Here is a 19,915-nt window from a genome sequence, read left to right as displayed (position 1 = left end):
ATCCAGACTCAAATCCACGAGTACAAGGTTAAGAGACATAAGGGCTACTCGGATTAATTTTGCTAAGTTGGATTCATAATCATAATTATATCATGTTGGAAGATTCATTAATTTACTCTATCATTAAAAAAAGTCAAAATAAATTTAAATAGTCCCGTTAATAGTGTGCTTTCGATAACAAAACATTTATTTTATTTTTTGATCACGATGAATATATATATATATATATATATACATATATATGTATATATATGTATGTATCTATGTATACACTCACATGTTCCCCTAATTATAAGACTCTGCGACGTATATTTATCTCTTTCATTTTTCGTCCATACTAATATATATATAGATATATTAATGATTTTTTTATTAAAAAAATTAAATTTGAGAATTTTTCATTAAATGTTCCAACTTCAAAAAAATTTCACGGAATATCCCTGATCACATGAAAAATCATTCTACTCTTATTTTTACTTGACCTACCACTATCATTTTTGTTTGTCATAAGTCTCTTCATTAGATCCAGTAAATTCAATGATATAGATTCAATGATTTTTATTGTATTTCGTTAGACCTAATAACAGAGGCATAATCTTTATGACCTTGCTTTCATCGTTGGTTCAATAGGGTCATTTGTTATTGGGCGGATCCGATAGAAGGGGATGATCGACGAGGCAAAGACACGATGAAAGACATATTTAAAAAAAAAAATATATTTTTAAAATTAAAACGTTATCTGAAAAATTCATAAACGATTTTTTATAATGAAAATTCGCCTAAGATATATATATATATATATATATATATATATATATATATATATATATATAATATTTATGTCTTAAAGAAAGAAAATATCATGTATGCAAACAATTCAAGAAACATGATAGGGTGGGCTTCTTCTCGCTCCACACATCGAGCCAACAGTGAAGCCCATGGTGGAGATGGCCTTCCTCGTCGCCTCCTCCTCCTCCTCGCCCTCCCGTGTCCTCTCCCCCACCTCCGCCACCCCCAACGGAAATCCCCCGCATTCTCCCCGCCGCAAGCTTCGCCGTTCGCCCGCCAAACCCCTCCTCTCTGATGTTCGACGCGATCTCACCGCCGTCCCTCACCACACCGGTCCCCCCTCCGCCGCCGTTGCTCCCTCCTCATCTTCCACCCGTAACCTCCTCAAGTACTACGCCCGCCTCGCCTCGAACCTAGCCAAGAACGGCAAGCTCCGGGACTTCTTGATGATCGCTGAGAGCGTCCTCACCTCTGACGCGGTCGCCGCCGATTCCCCCCAGTTCGTGGCCCGCATCGATCCCAGGCTAACCGCTCAAGGTATCGCTTCCGTCCTTCGCGACGGGAATCTTGATGAGGTTACCGGTTTCTTGAGCGAAGCGGCGAGGCTTGGGTTCTGCCCCTCTTCGCTCTTTGACGAGCCGGCATTGGAGGCTTTGGGATTGGAGTGCCGGCGGCTCGCGGACAAGGGAAAATTAGAGGAGTGTGTTGAGTTGATGGAAACTCTCGCAGGTGCGAAGTGTTCGTTTCTTTCTTGATTTAAAAGTGCACTTGCTGGAGTGAAATTTCTTCTCATGCGTAGAATAATCTCTGCAACTTGATAATTTACAGAATGTTTAATGCAGCTTTGTATCTATTGTTCTTTAGATGCTGTCTTGTTGAATTCCCTTGTTCTCTTGAAATGTGTCTAGGTTATGGATTCTCTATCAAAGACATCGTAGATCCAGATTATATATTGAGCAAGATTATTCACACTCGTGATCCAGATTTGGCTGTAAGGTGCGGCAATCGTGACATGTTAAACAAAATGAAATTTGACCTTCTCTTTGCAATTTTCACTCACTTGCATATAAATATATATTCCAGCTCCTTGAAACATTTAGTTCCATTACATTTTAGCTTTTGCTCTCATCTTTGAGTCCTAAATACAGGATATTGTGTGATATTGATGTTAAGTTAATAAGATTCATTTATTTATTTATTAGAAAGGCAACAATGCTTTAGACTTCAGTTAAATTATTGAGTATATTTTGTGTTTTGGTAGCTGACTTTGAAATGCTACTCTCGATCTCTAGATGAAACAAAGTCAAGCTTTAGTAATCAGTGCAATAGCCCTTTCATTCATGTATGAATTGACTTAAAACAAGTGCATTGTACTATCCTGTGACATAAAAGAGACAAACTCATGAATGACACACGATTTATATAGGCTGCTTAAAGAGGATGTTGTTGCAGTTTCTTTTCATTAATGATTTCAAAAGTTTTTTCATGAGACATTTGTTCAATGATCCTTCTATATAAAAGATCAGCAATTTGATTTTTTCATTTCTATACAATCAATTGATAGCTAAAGTGGCATTTTCTTCTATGAATCCAGGTTTCCTTACCTAATGTAAGTTCACAAATTCATGTCTCATTCAACTACATTTGGCAGCATGCTACCACCAAATAAAAATGAGATCTGATTCTAACAGTGTTTAACCAAGTGTCTACACACTTTATTTTTTAAAAGTTGAATGTTACACCATTTGAGACACAGTAGACAAAATGAAATTTCAATCATGTCTCCAGTCTGTATATGGCCTGACATTACAGATTTCAATTTTCCTCCAATGGGAGTCACCGTTGGACTAGGTTGCCCTAGGATGAAATACACTAAACTAAGATACAACAAAAAAGTTGTAATGTACATCTTTTGCAGTAATTTATTTCATAAAATTTGATAGCTCACAAGAAAAGTACAAGCTAGTAATGGCACCAAATTTATGTAACCTACGGAAGTTTGATTTCTTACATAAGTACGTTGACTGATGAAAAATATCTATGTATATTGTGCACAAAAATGCTTGAGATGTACTAAGGTGCATCGGTCTTGTGGAGTCTAGGCACAAGTCATGAGATGAAGCGCATGTGGTATTAAAGCAAGACACTTAAAATGATAGTTAATGAATATATATTTTAAAAATAGGATCAAACCAGGGTTGCCATTTCGGGTATCGGACCTATCTTGAAGATTTGTCGGTATGGTGCATACCAATCAATATCGGTGTATCGACACATGGTACATCGGAGCATGTCGATGGGGACTTGGGCGAGTCATGTCTCGGTGGCGAGTTAGATCGATATGTATCGCCCGTACCATACTGACTTGGGCGATACAACAAACCTTGAATCAAACTACAATAAGATATGCTTATATCTAATGTTCAATGGTATGTAAATAACCAAACAAATGCAGCCATGCAGGTTGTTGCGAGTTCTCCCTTTCCTCCCTCCTCTCACCAAGCGAAACCACCTCTCATGTCACATTGTTGATGAATTCCTCTGTGATGGCGAAGCGTATCTTGCATTGTTGGTCAATCTTCATTTCCACATATCATGAAGCCATCCACGAGGATATAGGTGCGGATGCAGTGCGTCACTAGGGCAAGCTTCTTGACCAAGCTCACCGAGATGAGGTTTTTTTAGCACCCGGTGTCAAAAATTGCACTAACGACTTCTTGCTTCACTTGGATTTTTATGGTGAAGAGCTCTTTTTGAACCTTTAGATCGAGAGTCGGACTTAAGTCTATAATCTTCAAACCATAACCATCAGTGATAGACTTGAATTTGAGTGGAAGACCAGTGAAAGTTCAATGGAGTCATTGCCCATGGTGTGGCCGCGGTTCGTCGACTTTGATCATTCTTCAACTACTTCGTTGGAAAGAATTCCAGATGAACTGTCCAAACACTTTTCTTTGGAGTGACCTATAATTTTATAATGTTCACAAAATAGATCACTTCGTTTTGAGGAAGAAGTTCTACCATCTCCAAAATTCTCTTGGGCCTTCTTCATGGGCTTTTTGTTGTAGATGTGATTCTTTCTCTCGATCACTCTCGCCATGTTGCTAGCGACCGAAATATCGTATACTCTGACGATGTATTTCATCATCATCGAGTGATCGTCGAGGGAGATTCTAAATGCCACCGCTAATCGTCAAAACTTGGTGGTGTATTCTTGCACAGACTAGTCTTGACCTTAACGTAAGGAGTGTTATTTCCTTCATCTTTCTTCAAGATATCCCATAGGGTAGAATTCTCGTCATATGAGCTTTTTGAATCGTGTCCATAGCATATCTTCATCGTTGTTGGTTCGAAGATAGGCTTTCCACCAAGCAAGTGCGTGCCTAGTCAACTTGAGTCACGCCAACATCATCCTATCCTTGTTGCTGCAATCATATAGATCAAAGCAATGATTGAAATATCGTACCGTACCGAAGTTTCGATATTCTCTCGGTACGGTACGGTATTGTATACCGAGTGACGTTGTAGAAAAATGAGGCGAATGTTTCGACGTCGCAGAAAAATAAGGGTGACGTTGCCTATATATATATATATATATATATATATATAATCTTTTATTTATATATCTATTTATATATATATATTTATATATAAAAGTTAAAAAAAAAGGTGCGACGTCGCCTCTCTTCTCCTCAGGCGGGGTGAAAACGAGGTGACGTCGCCCAGAAAAATGAGGCGACATCGCCTTTATATATATATATATATATATATAATATTTATTTATAAATAAAAAAATCACTCGGTAGCGAGCGGTTCGCCTATCGGTTTACTGTCGGACCGATACGTACCGCCCGTACTGGTTGGTATCATTCGAAACTATATACCTTAGATCAAAGCAAGTTTCGAATTGATCTATCCATGAGTTTAATACCTCAACGTTGATTGAGCCGTTGTAGGAGGGTCTGTTGATGTGAGCCTCGACTTAAAACAGTCGAGTTTGTGCTGCGATGTCCTGTTTGACAACATCTTCTTCGTGGTTGTGTCTTGGATGGAGATGACTCTCTCTCCTTTGCTGCGTCATTCTTTGCTTGGTCGTCCTTCGGGGTAGGGTTGGCTTGAGCTTGCAACAGTAAGGTCAACCAATATTATTTGGATGTTGGCTGTCATCCTGACGGTGGTTTGTGAGCACGACTCGAACTCTAACTCTTGTAGTTCTTTTCCAGAGGCTTTGTATCCTTGCCTTATGGTCACCATCAACATGCAAGGGATCGTTGCTCTGGCATTGTATGGGGTTCGAGTTCGATGATCCGTCGATCGGATACCGCATCTCAGATGAAAGTTTTGATAGAAGAGTTGAACATTTGTTGCAATAAACACAACGTAGAAAGAGGAAATTAATCTACTATTGCTATGAATTTAAAGTGCCTAAAATAGGAAACTAAAGCAAAGAGTTTTCAAGTAACGATTGCTCAGAAGTTCTTGCTCAACAAGCACGGACAGATCACTCTTGGCAGAATGCAGGTTGCTGCCGGTTCTCCCTTTCTGCTGCGTTTTTGTATGTCAAGGATGAAGATGAAGCTGCTGTTCTGCAATGGGTTCTTTATTGCAAAATTTTGTCGCAGGCTGAAAGAGTATCTCTTGGCAGAATCTGTTGCTGTTGGCTTGGGTGTTGCTCTGCTAGGTTCTCCGCTGTTAAGACCTCCTCCTGAGGCTACGACAGAGGGTTAGGAAGATGTTGAAGCCTTCTGCATGCTATATGGGACAAAGATGAGGGCCTGCACTGGTTAGCAGCCCAAAACAGGGATGCTGGTGGCTTGATTCTGGGCAACAATACTTCCACTGCTTTCTCCTCTGGTTCTCTTGACTAGAGCAGGCTCTAGATCAGTTGGTGGTTGAGGGATCTTGTTGGGACAACCTGAGGAAGGATCTTTGGTGGCCATCGACGGAAAGTATCCCTCCTTGCAGTAGAATTCTGCTGCTGTAGGGTGCTAACGGGAGGAAGAATCCTGATTTCTCCTGTGATCTGGCTTCTCACGGGGGGCTGGGGTTTTCTTCCGTGTGTTGAGAAGGCAGCGATCCCATATAGGCTGCGTTTGGAGGAATCCTGACATGATTGGGACTCCTTTGAGATTGGGCAATGGGATGACTCTTGGAGTTGTGCACGGCTCCCTTTCACCCACGCAATCTGCGATCTTAATAGGCCTCGCAGACCTTGAGCCCAAGTCCTTGTTGGACTAGGATTTGGCCATGTGTTGGGCTGATGTGGGGCTGACTTGGATAAGTCACCTCTTGCTTCAACGGCTGAGATTGGACGTGACTTGGATGAGCAGCAATCTGGTTCAATGGTTGAGATTGGGCTTGATCTTTGCTTGATTTGATGGGATCAAATTGGAGTCTGATTGAAACTTCATTTGGGTTGAATTGGAGTTTGGCTCGAAATGTGCTAGATTATCCCTAATCAATGAGGCACAAGATTAAAGCCATGATAGTCCTCGCGCGTACATACATGAAGCAAAAAAGTTTGATTATGATGTACACTTGGAGACATGACATGTCAAAGGCACTTTACCCTCATTCCATATGCTGAATTGAAAGTCTAAGGATGATGATTTTAAGTTAATATGTTTATATTCCTGAAAGAAGAGCTGGAGTGACCTAATAAAGTGTTCAATTTGAATATCTGACTTTTATTGCTCATGAAATACAGATTTCATTAGCTTAGAATCCTATCATTCAGGCTTGTGCGACCTATCTTCCTTAGAGAAGGTCAAAGCCTATGGTCAAACACGATGGAACAAATTTTGATTTAAATGGAGGTAACTTTTGCACATTAAGGTTTTAGAAAATGAAACATTAGAGGCCAAGATATCACAAATAGTTGAAATCCATGGTGGACTTTTGATACACTATCAATACTATATCATATTGATTGTCAAGCCCATTTGCCCTACAAAATAGAAAATGGTACCATCAAACCTAGATGATAAAAGGGTTTTGAAGATTTGTTCAATGTATTTATGGTCATACAAATTAGTCCAACTGTACGTTTGAAATATTCAACAAATGTGATGATATTTTTAAATTCGTAGCCTTGAGAAGATAGATATATGTTGTGCCAATAATACTACACTGTGGTATATACTCATCTGAAATTTGGTGCGCTTTCTGCAAAGTTTACTGTTGCTGGTCTTGTATGCTTAACTGCTCATTTGTATACAAACTGTAACACTAACTGTTGTCATCATGTTTAATTTTTTATCTACAGTTGCTGCTTTTGTAGAGCAACTTTGATCATTTGAATTCGAGTTTTCTAAGTTAGACCATAGTTGCTATTTAATAGTGTAGTATATGGTTTTTCAGGTATGCAAGTGTTTTTTCACATTCCCAACTTTTGTTCTGCTCTATATTAGAGGAATTCGGAAAGAAGCATGACATTGGTTCTGCTATAAAAGCTTTTGAAATTTTCAAAGCAAAGTCAGGTGGTATGAACATGTTTGCTTGGCGAGCTATGATTGACGTTTGTGGTCTTTGTGGGGACTGCTTGAAATCTAGAAGTATATTCGAGGTAACTGCTTCAAGTTTTTGCATTCCAAGATAGGTTATCTTGGTTCGTGTCCACATAAATATGCATTTAAAATTTTGAGTAAAATAACTTGTGAACAAGAAAGCTGTCACTAATTATTAGGAGGCATGCCATCATACTCTTCTTGCATGTTCTAGTTGTTGACTTTTTCTACAAGTGGCTAATCTTGCACTTGATGGTCCAGATTTATATACATTTATATGTAGCTTATGGCATATAGTTGGATTCTGTAATCATCGTGTTGCACTATGGATGCAATCCTGCGCTTCTGCACAATATATTGAATTCAAATTGTAGGGAGCTAACTGTTGAGTAGACTAGAATCCACTTACTATATTGTGCTTGTAGTTAGTTGCATATTTGTGTTTTACTACTTGTGTGGATATCTGAATTGGAAGAAGGCAAACAAGTAAATAAGTCATGACATGTTTTGCCTCGATATTTTATTTTCAGAATATCCTTATTATTAATGATTCATAAAATTATATCAACCAGCTACATGTACCCATTGAATGAGCATCAAGCTGGGGGCTGTGTTTGGTCATGCTGAGATTCCAGTTTATGTTCAGAATTTGTGTCTGGTTTCTAAATCTTAAGTCTTCTTGCTTTCTTTTTTGCCTCGGACGAATTGTACCTCCTCTCTGGATGGGTGTGATTTTTCATATTCTTATGGCACTTGACCTTGCCGATACTGGATTAAAAGATCTTAAAACTGTAAAGGCTGTAAAATCTAATGTGCCTTCATAATGTTGAAGTAATGACCCTTTATCAATTTGATTAATGCTGACTCCTTTTCGTTGGCAATACCTATAATATCTGAGCTTGTGCATTTTCTTTATCAGGTGGATTTTGGATCAATGCCATTTACATCTTGCAATCCAAGTGGTGTTCACTTGTTTTATTAGTTTAATTCTTCATTTTGTACCACGACGAACTTCTTTTGTTGGATTAACATTTTAAAAAATGTTGACTGATTTGTTATTGCCATAACATTATGACTCAATGGTCTTGATGAATAACTAATACTTGATCCATATAAATAGAATCAAGGTTTTTAATTTCGAATAATATCGCTCGTACCAAGCAGTACGTATCGATCTGCTAGTAGACCGGTACACGGATTGCTCGCTATCGGGTGGTACCATCGATTGGGGCTGTTTCCACCTCAGGTTGTCACGGACTTAGATGAAATTGCTTAAGTCGTGAGGCACCCTTGCAGCAAAGTTACAGGCTTAGCTGGAGTTGCCTAAGTCGTGAAGCACCCTTACGCCAACTCCTTGGACTTATTTGGGATTGCCTAAGTCATTAGGCGCTAGTGTGACATATGCATCCACAAAGGGTCAGCCTAGTTGTAACCTCGTACAGGTCTCGAAGGACCTGTAAAACAGAAAGTTGATTTGATTGAAAACGAGCGACGGACAAGTCCCGATGTCTCGCGAAGCGGGAAACTTTACAAGCAATTCGGTGAGCACCTTGAGTGCAAGAGAGAAAAGAGAGGAAGGAGAAAACAAAGACTTTAGAAGGTAGAACGAATAGTTACAAGTCCACAAACAACTGCTCATCGGGTGCCGGATGCGAAAGCAAGTTCCCATCAAATTAACGTGCGAACTTACGAAGATTATTTAACGCTCGACACTATATCGAAGCCCCATCCCCCATGGTGCCACCCAGGGGGTTCCAGGGTGCTGAGATAGATGACGTTTTGCGTGCAGCTATGATCTGTAGAAAATAGGCCGTGGCACGCGAAAACGGAACCATTTTGGGGCAGTTTTGCCCAGTGTAGCGAGCGGTCGTACTGTAGCACTACAACCTGTTCGAACATGCATTTTTACAAGCAAAAACACACAAAACTAAGACAAAACATGTTGCCAAGCATCTGTACATGTATGCAAAAGCGACGAACGGTTCGTTGAACGATGTTGTTGCGGGTGCACGATGACCGTTCGTGACAAGGCGGTGATCGAGGGAGAAGAAAGAAGAGAAGGGTGGTAGTAACCGAGGGAAGAAAGAAAAGGGAGAAGAAGAGAACGTGGAGTTGGCGCCGCTCTCCCTTCTCGTTTGTCGGTGACTTCTCCTCATTTGCACGGGAAGAATCCTCGGCGTCGCGGGGAGAAGAGCAGTGATGTCGCCTTGGCGACGTCGCAGAAATCGTTTCTCTGTGGCATTGCCTTGGTGATGTCACAGAAAATGATATATATATATATATATATATATATATATATATATATATATATATATATATATATATATATATATATATATATATATTCGAGCGAATCTCGAGTACGAAATTTCAATCATCGAATATAATAACAATATTTTATGCAACATCATGTGTATGATATAAGCAATTGCTTAGCATGAATCATGATTACATCAGACAGTAATATAATTTTTTAATGAACAATGTATAGTACTCTTTTAACTGGTTTTATTTTTTATTTTTTCTGGTTATACTTTTAGGTTGCTTATATTATTCTGTAATGGTCTTGAAAGTTCTGAAATCTAAACAAATTTCATTACAATTTGTTCATTGTTGTACTTTGTTATTGTTGTAATATTTCCGGTCTTCAATCTTGAGATGCTACAATCGTACTTTATAAATTACTATATTCTGTTTCTGTTCTATCCGAAAAACACAGTTTATCGTTTATACTTGGTTCCTATCAAGTTTGCTTTGTGGGCTACTTCCTTTCTTCTGTTTGGATAGTGTCTTTGTAACATATTTGATGAATCCTGTTGGGTTGCTAGGATAAGCAGGCTAGAAATGGGCTGGTCCATCAAAGAATGTTCTCTTAATATGTTATGGCATTTTCAGGGAACTTATAGATTTATAAATATCAGAAGAATTTATTCCATGAAATTGTCGACAGAAGACAATATCATTTGACATTTCTGTAACAGTGTGACCTATGATTTTTTCAAATAAAAAGAGATTTTTGGAGATATTTATCCACCTAGAGATAGATACTTGTTAGATAGTTTTTCTATTGATGCATACAAAGGAAAGCATATTGCAGGCTCATGCTAGGATTGCTATTTGTCCTTTTATTGCTCTGACATCTAGATATATTTATTGTAAGTTGCATATCTCTATTCAACTACGGATATTTATTTGGAGATTTGTTGGTCAAATTGTCAATATATGTTATTTTTCTGTATGTGATATTAACTATTTGTTTGCATGCGGTTATATTGATGCAGGAGTTGCTTGCTCAGAATATAACTCCAAATGTATATGTTTTCAACAGCCTTATGAATGCGAATGCCCATGATATGAGCTACGCCTTTGGTGTTTACAAGCATATGCAAGTAATGCCATCTCATACCTTATGTTGCTGTTAATTGGTAGGTTGTTTATTCTTATTATACTGATATGACAAGTGATTTGACACCTTCCATTTTTGTTTATCGTTTACACTTTACACTTCTCTTAAGCTGGTAAGCGTGATTCAAATTGCTTGACAATATATGAACATGTTTTAAAGCTTGTCATAAGCTGTTAAACACTTTTAGATCGCCTTGTAATATATTTTTATTGTGATAGCTTGTTATCTTTTTTCTCGTAGACACTGAGGTTCTTTTATTTTCTATGTCTTTGAGCTATTACCGTACTTCAAAGTTCATGCTTCAGAAGCTTTTCAATACCTCATGGTGATATAGCTATAATTTTTCATAGTAATATTTTTGGTACATTGACTAATTTTGGCTTACATATCTGCAAATATCCAGAATCTAGGAGTCACTGCAGATGTAACATCTTACAACATACTTTTGAAGGCATGCTGTAATGCCAAAAGGGTTGATTTGGCTCAAAACATATATGGGGAAATAAGATACATGGCATCGAAGGGAGCGCTTAAGTTGGACGTCTTCACATATACTACAATGATAAAAGTTAGTGGGAGTGTCTTGATGGTTTTTAAGGGGCTACAACTTTCAGTATGCCTTCATACCATTTTTCCCCCCTTTAGGATATGATTAATTTTATCACTTTTCTTTTGATTCTAGGTCTTTGCAGATGCAAAAATGTGGCAGATGGCTTTGAGCATAAAGGAAAACATGCTGTCTGCCAATGTTAATCCAAATATAGTTACTTGGTCATCGTTGCTGAGTGCTTGTGCCAATTCTGGTCTTGTTGATCGTGCCATTCAGCTATTTGAGGAAATGCTTATGACTGGCTGTGAACCTAATGCTCAGTGTTGCAACATTCTTCTTCATGCTTGTGTTGAGTCATGCCAATATGATAGAGCCTTTCGGTTATTTTATGCATGGAAAGAAACTGGATTCCAGATTCCTTTTTCTACCAAAGACATGAAATGTGATTTTAGGGATGTTAGCTTAGCAATTAAAAGTAGGGATGAATATACTTCATATGAATCATCAGTGCAAGACACAAAACCTTATCATGTGGCCACAGTGGTTCCCTTCAGACCAACAGTTTTCACTTTTAATATTTTGATGAAGGCTTGTGGTACTGATTACTACCGTGCAAAAGCTTTGATGGATGAGATGAAGACAATGGGCCTTGCTCCTAACCACATAAGCTGGTCTACCCTCATTGGTATATATGGAGCTGCCCAAAATATTAAAGGGGCTATGCAGGTTAGTTTTAACTTACATATGTTGTTTGTTGCTTATTATTTCTTGTGATAGTGGTATCTTCTGCAGAATGTTATATATTGCAGTCTGCAATCCTGGTTCTTGTACTTTTATTTGTCTCATATTCTTACTATACATTAGCTCATTTTTTGTCTTATAACCTTGTAATATATTTAAGCTATTGTTATAATTACCTGACTCTTTTAGATATGCACTATTCCAAGTTTCATGTTATCAGTCCAGAGCTGTATGGTGCTTCAGAATTTTAGTTCTTGTTAATGCCAATAACAAATATTTTAATCCTGGTCAACAACCAGAAGACTTATGAATTCCATATAATATATGTTTCAATGGCAACTTTATTAGTGCTTTCTTTGACCCTCCTCTTTGCCATCTATTTAAATCTGGTCTTTGTTAATATTTTTTTAAGGGATGTTTCTACTTCAGGTGACTGTGTTCAAACAGGGGTTATTTGTCTTCAATTTTAGATGTCTGTGAGAGTGAATTCATCATTTGAAGTTACAACACTTTGATTACTTAAGAAAACAATTGTATCTCTATTGCAATTACATCTAAAGCTTTCGGAAACTTGAGGTGTTGGATGTATCCTTCCAAGCTCCCTTGTGGGACATTCCTTTAAGTTGTTGTTTGTCCCCTAAGCTCTTCAAGGGATATCTGGAAGGTCCAGGATATAAAACCAAAAGGTTGGTTCCCGAGACCATTGATTTAAATCGTGCACTGAGAGAGAGGGCAAGGAAATTGTGAGGGCTGAAGATGATGATATGCACTAAGAAGTGTGTGGGAGAGATGTCTCACCCATAATTTATTCCCTAAGTATTTATATGATTAATCACAATGACTACTCCTAGGAGTCCTAGTTACATTTTTCTTGAATGAATTGATTAATACTTTTACTAACCTACTCTCCTATTCGCCTGTCATACCTCCCTTGCTGCTGAATGCAACAATGGCTCCACAATGGAACCCACATGGGCAGAGCAGGTGAGCAGGCAGGCTAACAAGGGGTAGGTAAAGTATTTTGTGCGAATCCAATATTATTTAATCAATCCTCTATTAATTGTTTATGTTCCATATTTCTAATTTTTCAGATTTTAATATAGTAATACTATTAGCTTATTTTGTTTTATTTCTAATATATAAAGCAGCCTGGTTAAGAGAGTAATTTTGAAAGATAGAATTTTCTGTTTCCTATTGTAATTAGTATCATGCAAATATTTTGGTAGAAGATTGATTTTTAAACTAGATTCAGGATATGAAGAGCTTTATTCACACCATGAGGTACACTGTTTGGGTCAGTTAAATGGAAGAATAATATGGACACTCATATACATACATAACTATACGTCCAACATGAACAGCCCCAAGCAACCTACATCCGAAGTGCATGCCATATATTCAATATGCACATTTTCTCTGAATAACAACATCACTTATAGTCTTGGTGAACTTCTCCACAAGATCATTCTCCTAAAAAGAGGAAAAATGTGGAACATAAAAATCATGCTATTTACTTTTTCACTATGTATAAGTTTTTGCTTACTATGAGAGTTGACCACAATGGTAAGAATACTGTTTCTCATGTGTTAATGTTTGTTGGGCTCACTAAAAGTCTCCTATTGCTTTGCTTTCATATAGGTGCTTTGGGTTATCCAGCAGTGGAAGTTTTTAGAAATTTTAAATGGTAAAAGATAATGAAACAACTAAGGTTACCAATTCCAGCTCCAAGGCTTAGTCGCAATGACTATTTCAGTACACATCTGGACATAGCTTTACTTGTAACGAGGGACTTCATATTGTATCACATTTTCTTCTTGATTAACATATAGACATACTTTAAATGTTGTGAGGGTTACCTTTATGGCATGCCATGTGCTTGCCCATACATATATCTAATGTTTTACCTTTTCTTAATTTTGCCAAAAAAGAACCGAGTCCACTCTGTAAATTTTGTTTGTATTTAAATAGTTCGCTCTTCTTGTTATCTTTACTTTTGATGAATATTTTTCAGAATCCTACTATCTGTATTTTTGAACTCCTTTTTTGTTTACATGTTTTGTTTTTTCTTATGTTACACAGGCATTTAGAGCTTTACGAGATGTAGGTATAAAACTTGATGTTGTTGCGTATACTACAGCCATCAAGGTTGGTTATTGATAAGTGCTCAAATATGTCATATTTCTAGATGCACCATAGTAATATTAGTAATTTCTGATGTCTTTTTTTATGCTTGCCCTGTTTTTCTTTGCTTTGAGATTTGTTGGTTTAGTGTAATTATTCATGCTTGGCAAGTAGATTTAGTTCAAACTTTAAAGTTCCAAAACATTAGTCCTGACGTTTGCCTATTGGAATAAAAAAAAATAACTTTGACATGTGATGTACTTCAACTATTTCCTGGATTCGAAGGCAGAGATAGCCACAAATTGTTCAATGAAACAGATACTCTTGTTGGTTTCTGTTATTGTTTATTGTGGCAAAGGTAATGCACCTTGCGTGATGTACAAAATCAATATACAATGAATTAAAATTACCATCATTTTGCATGAAGGATGAAGGATTAAATCAATATTCATAATCAGGAAAAACACATTTCTTGTGGAAAAGTTTCTTAAGGTCCAAAGTGGGCTGCTGCTTGTACCAAACTAATGCATCATCATTTCCTTGGAGTTGATCTTGTACATTTGGTCTTTGGAAAGGACTCTCCAATATTCAACTTGGTTATAGAGAGCTGTCACTGTATTTAATAGCAGTTGAGTTTTTAGTTGCTGTAGGCAATTTCTTATACTTTTGTGGTTTGTAGGAATTTGATTCTTATTTGTTTTAGTTTATGGAAATATTGAACATCAGCTAGAGTTCATCAGTTTTGATATGCCCTCCTTGTTATTGCAGAACTGCAATTCTTGGTTAGATAGTACAATTGCTTTTGCTCTTTTATTTTGGCTGTATGATGCTGTTGATGGTCGTATTGACAGATTGGTTTAACTATGGCATATGTTAGTGTGTTGTTGACTTTCTATGCAACATAAGGTGCAAGCATTAAAAATTATGCCAGTGACCGGCACAGGTTTGATACACAAAATTACAGTCCTTGACACAAGCATTTAAAATATGAGCAGTTCCTCACTCTCTTATGCCTAGTAGAAGATGACAAATTATGTTGAATGAAACTGATTGAAGAATGCACTTTTCATGCCATAAACATATTGATTTATCAAAACATATTTTAGAGTTACAACTGAGTCTTAATATGCTTAATATATCTAACGCATGTCTGTTGGAAAACTTCTAGGAGCTAATAATTGAAGCTTTTCATTCGCAGGCGTGTGTTGAGAACAATAATTTGAAAGTGGCGTATTCTTTGTTTGAAGAGATGAAAAGATATCAAATAAGACCAAACTGGGTAAGCTTTTATTATTGTCTGATAATAGGATTGCTTGTATGAAGTAACTATAGAATATTCTCATTATTAAGGTGAGGTAGTTTTATGTTTTCTTCTACCTTTCAGACTACACTAGGTGAGTTTTCATCTATAGTTTTCTGTATGTTGCATTTTGGCTTTTTTACTGGACAGTGACTGAATCAGATATGTTATATCAAGTTAGTATGATCATTCAGCCTAGATGGTATCATTTCCCTGATATGATGAACCTCGATGGGTTTGTTACCTATGTCTGGCCACTGATTTTATGAAGAATATCTGATTGGCAAAGTTGTGAAACACAAAAGGACAAGTAATACAACTTTAATTTAACTGTCTGATGGGATTGTTTGAGGATGGATTTAATTTCCTATTTGTACAGCATGTCCGCATGGCCATTTCAACACTCTTTCCAAGTCTTTAGCAGTATGAGGACTACCACTAAGGTAGCTCTCTTCCTGCCTTTCTGTTAATATTCTAGCAAATCCTCTCTTGTCTAAGTTTTGCCTTTGCATGTAAGTCAGGACCAGCTTTATATTGTTGGTGTCATATTTACTGAGAGCCTGTTGTAGAATCTTATCAACTCATTTATAAGGTCTTTTTGCTCTTTTAGTTTTGCCATTAAGCAATTCTATAGTGACAGTAAAAGCTTATAAGCTTCAGATGGTTATGTTGATCCGAGATCTCAGATATCCACTGTTTCATATGTTAGATACTGTTCCCCTTATGTCTGTTATCCTTGGGTACTAAGATTTTAGTCTGAAGATTTTGTTTAACTTTAAACAATATCACAGGGCAAGTAGTTCTTTCGCTGGTAACTTCTACTTTATTGTTATAAGCATCAAAGTAATTAATATTCCAGTTAAATCATGCTTCTAATATGGAGATTCTCATCTGTAAACTTGTGAGCTTACATAGTTCAAGATTGACAGTTATAACATTTGTAATTTAAATTGGTTAATTTATTTGATTAGTTAACTTCAGCTGTGGGAGAAATTAAGGATGCCATAGTTTTAAATTCAAGACAATCTTTTCGCTTGTCATATAATAAATATAGTCAGAATTGCCATAGTCTTCACTTTCTTTGTTCTTTTTGTAGGACAATTACAAATTTGTTAATGTTTGAAATTTCTATCACAGCTGACATGTGTTCCTTTTAGAAGTATGTCATAGTGTTATGGTGAAATTTTTTTCACTTGTGATATGACAAATTCATAGTCACAGTCACTGTTAGTCTTATTTTTCTTTATTCTTTTTGTAGGAGGATTGAAATTTTGTTAAATGTTAGAAATTACTATTTCAGCTGAGTTATGATCCTTATAGAAGTCTGACATTCAGTGATGCTGGCATTTCAGGTGACATATAATACTCTTTTGAGAGCTCGTAACAAATATGGATCTTTACATGAAGTTCAACAATGTCTTGGGATATATCAAGAAATGCGAAAAGCTGGGTATGGATAAGGAATTTAGCACTATTGTGAGATTTCCTTTTTATCAGACATGTCTTCAGTGATCTGTTATTTTTTGGAAGTAGTCATTATTTGTCCAAGTTTGTAATGAACACTTATGCTTAGTCCTGAAAGTGCCATGTATGCATTATCTCGCATGAAAATTTTCAACACGTTCAATTTCACCTACCTAGCCTTTATCGGTCCACAGCTTTAGGTTGGCTTTGAGCTAGTAGATAATGTGTTGATTACATATTTTTGGGCTAACATATTCTATAGTGTGAAGTATCAGTGTGACATGTGCCTTATTTGTCTAAGCAACTAGTTGAAACCCCTAGGATTTTATATTTCTACAAGCAATGAGATAGAGAACCCTCTGGATAAGTCAGGGATTAGGGGCTATATGAGTTTTCCCTCTTTTCTATCTCTAAGGAGTTTTCAGTCCATTTAATTTCATCTCTATTTCTTTACACCAAGGCAAAGATTAATTTATCACATATCTCGGCCATGCCAGTAAGTAACACGTGTATTGATCATATTGCTTTAGTCAGACTCAATATTGCATTATATCGTGTTGGCCAATAAAGTTGTGTAAACAAATTGGAATACAGTGTGTTTTATGCTTATCAAGGTGGTTGAACTAATTAGATCTTTTCTATGTGCCTATAAAACATAAACAGAATAATTGTGGATGGTTAGAATAATTCTGTTGGTTCTTATCCAATATGCAGGTACCGATCCAATGACTATTATCTAAAGGAATTGATCGAAGAATGGTGTGAAGGAGTATTGTGCAGCAAAGATCAAAGCCACAACGTGCTTGGATCTGACAATTATAGTGAAGCCAACTCGAGAAAGCCATATAATTTGCTTCTTGAGAAGGTAGCAATACACTTGCAAAGAGATGCTGGTGACAGTCAAGCTATTGATATTCGGGGGCTCACAAAGGTACTTCTATATACATTGCAAATTGATGAGGATTATCTAGTGCTGATTAAACTATTTGCAATGAAGTCTTTATTTATCAAGTTTTCTGTGTTATCAAAGCAGAAAAATGAAAAGACAATATGATTACAGTTCAAGGTTGATTATAATTGTAAAGTACCATAAATAATCTTAACATTGCAGTTATTGTCAAATCATCATGTAAGCAAAATCTCATTCATTCTGGGATATTGCATGTTGTTAGGTTTTACTACTTGTTTCATCATATGCATTTCATATTTGCCTGTGAAAATCAGGGATCTGATTGTATTTTATTACTTGAATCCATTTATTCAATGATGATAAACATAACATTCATCAAAAGATAAAAGGGGGCAAACCTAGCCTTGCTTCTGCTCGATCCAGAATTATCTGTCATCTTTTGGTGAGATTTTATTGAGTTATGAATCTTATGATCTGACTACCTTCCAGTCTTCATACTGGACATCTATATTTGAGGGGCCTTAACACTGTATCACTGCTTCATGAACTTGATCAAATAATTTTTCAGTAGTTAGGTATCTTAATTCCCGCTTCCATTTATTGTTGCTACAATCAACCATTCACTAGTATTATTGTTATTACCATGATTTCTGATGCATTTCCATAACATGCTGGCAGGTTGAAGCACGAATTGTTGTTCTTTCAGTTCTGCAGATGATCAAGGAGAACTACATGCTAGGTAAAGGATTATACGGTAGAAGTTGCCACCATTGCTGTTTGAGAAAATTTTTAACATATTAGCCTTACATAAGCATCAATCAATGAACAACATGAGCTCATGCGAGATGCTTTTAAAATGTATTTTAAAATTCTATTCTGCCTAGTTGTGTCAAGTGTCAACATCTAGTGGCCATGGCTCCAGTTCCATGTCAATATCCTCCAGATGTGTATCCACAGAAGTATTCCAGTTCTACATTAAAAACTAGCTAATTCGACTGAAATATTCCACTTCTGCTGCATTGTCACCCAATTCCCGAGTAGCTTGCTAGTGTAGCTAATTCTGGCCATTCATATTACCTTGAACAGCTTCAGCTTACAATTGCCGACAGAAGTATTCCAGTTCTATCTTGCATTACAATTGGCGTCCAAGTACCCTATACATGTCTAGTCAAAGCTTTATTATACGATACAGTGATACACCTTTCTAAGCAAAATAACAAATTTCTTGGTGTACTTGTACAGGAAAATCAATTGAAGATGATATGATCATCACTACTGAAATCAGCAAAGAGATGATGAACTCAACTGGCCACGAAGTTGATGTGCGACAAAGTATAACCCAAGTATTGCAGGATGAATTGGGCCTTGACGTTAAGACCAGATATGGCCCACCTGACCATCTCTTATGCAACCCCTTGATTCTTCCTCCAGATTCAAATCTCCAGGCCAGGAGGCCACAGGATTTAGGAGTGATAAAGGTCACAAGGGAGTCGCTTCTTTGTTGGTTACAGAAAAGAGGCAGGCGCTCCGAGGCGGATTGCTAACTTCTTTTTATTCTTTGCATGTTCTATTCAATTGTGGTGCTACATAATACTAAGATGTAATAGCTTGCTCTTTGATAAAAATGTTACACTCATACATACAGTTTTTAAATGTATATGTATTTAAACCGGAATTCTTTGATCTTTTTGGCAGAACTCTTTGCTTGGTGTGTGTGTGCGCACAAACTGTTATCTCAAGTTAGTGCTGTCAGCATCCCAAAAGAATCAAGCATTTGCTTCAGAAAATAATAACGCAGAAAAAGAAAAAACAGTTATGGGAGGTTGACTGGATAGCAGATTTGTATAGCCAACCGGGAAAAAGGTGAGTCAGGGGCTACTCTTGTTCTTAATCGCGTATGGATATTTTGGTTGGTAATACATAAATTCTTCATATGAAGGTCTTTTTGATAGTGTTTGTTTAAGAACTAGTGACAGTATCGTATGGCTTCTCATAAATAAATGACAAAAAGAAGAAGAAGAAGAAGAAGAAGATACCATAATGTTGTTTTTAGGTGGTGTTTGCGAAAACACGTATGTTGTGGACCGGGAAATAGTAGAATAAAAGAAGCCAGTGATTGAAAACATTG

At 36.9% G+C, this 19,915-nt stretch overlaps 1 protein-coding gene across 2 annotated transcripts; it reads left to right on the top strand.

Moving 5' to 3' along the window:
• The first annotated feature begins 894 nt into the window (after positions 1-894).
• LOC135583866 (pentatricopeptide repeat-containing protein At5g02830, chloroplastic-like) lies at positions 895-19,800 on the top strand. Of its 2 annotated transcripts, XR_010515104.1 has the most exons (13): positions 895-1,518; positions 1,698-1,785; positions 7,150-7,354; positions 10,577-10,684; positions 11,105-11,269; positions 11,384-11,977; positions 14,072-14,137; positions 15,312-15,392; positions 16,766-16,863; positions 17,592-17,808; positions 18,466-18,526; positions 19,030-19,387; positions 19,483-19,800. XR_010515104.1 is itself a non-coding variant. In XM_065192096.1 (12 exons), exons 1-12 carry the CDS (start codon positions 939-941, stop codon positions 19,329-19,331), a joined length of 2,565 nt encoding a protein of 854 aa, XP_065048168.1. In that variant the 5' UTR covers positions 895-938; the 3' UTR covers positions 19,332-19,462. The 2 variants fall into 2 exon arrangements, 1 of the variants encoding a protein (XP_065048168.1); XM_065192096.1 differs by lacking the exon at positions 19,483-19,800 and having other exon boundaries at positions 19,030-19,462.
• The last annotated feature ends 115 nt before the right edge of the window (positions 19,801-19,915 follow it).

Source organism: Musa acuminata, chromosome BXJ1-7, assembly GCF_036884655.1.
Source record: "Musa acuminata AAA Group cultivar baxijiao chromosome BXJ1-7, Cavendish_Baxijiao_AAA, whole genome shotgun sequence".
NCBI lineage: Eukaryota > Viridiplantae > Streptophyta > Magnoliopsida > Zingiberales > Musaceae > Musa > Musa acuminata.
The sequence above is the reverse complement of the archived record's forward strand: the minus strand, read 5'-3'. Positions and strand labels throughout refer to the sequence as shown.

Excerpts from the sequence above, each read along its gene's own strand:
- LOC135583866 (XM_065192096.1), top strand. The coding sequence starts at position 939 with ATGGTGGAGATGGCCTTCCTCGTCGCCTCCTCCTCCTCCTCGCCCTCC. Across the intron at positions 10,685-11,104 it reads GTGTTTACAAGCATATGCAA|AATCTAGGAGTCACTGCAGA; the intron begins GTAATGCCATCT and ends GCAAATATCCAG. Across the intron at positions 11,270-11,383 it reads CATATACTACAATGATAAAA|GTCTTTGCAGATGCAAAAAT; the intron begins GTTAGTGGGAGT and ends TTTTGATTCTAG.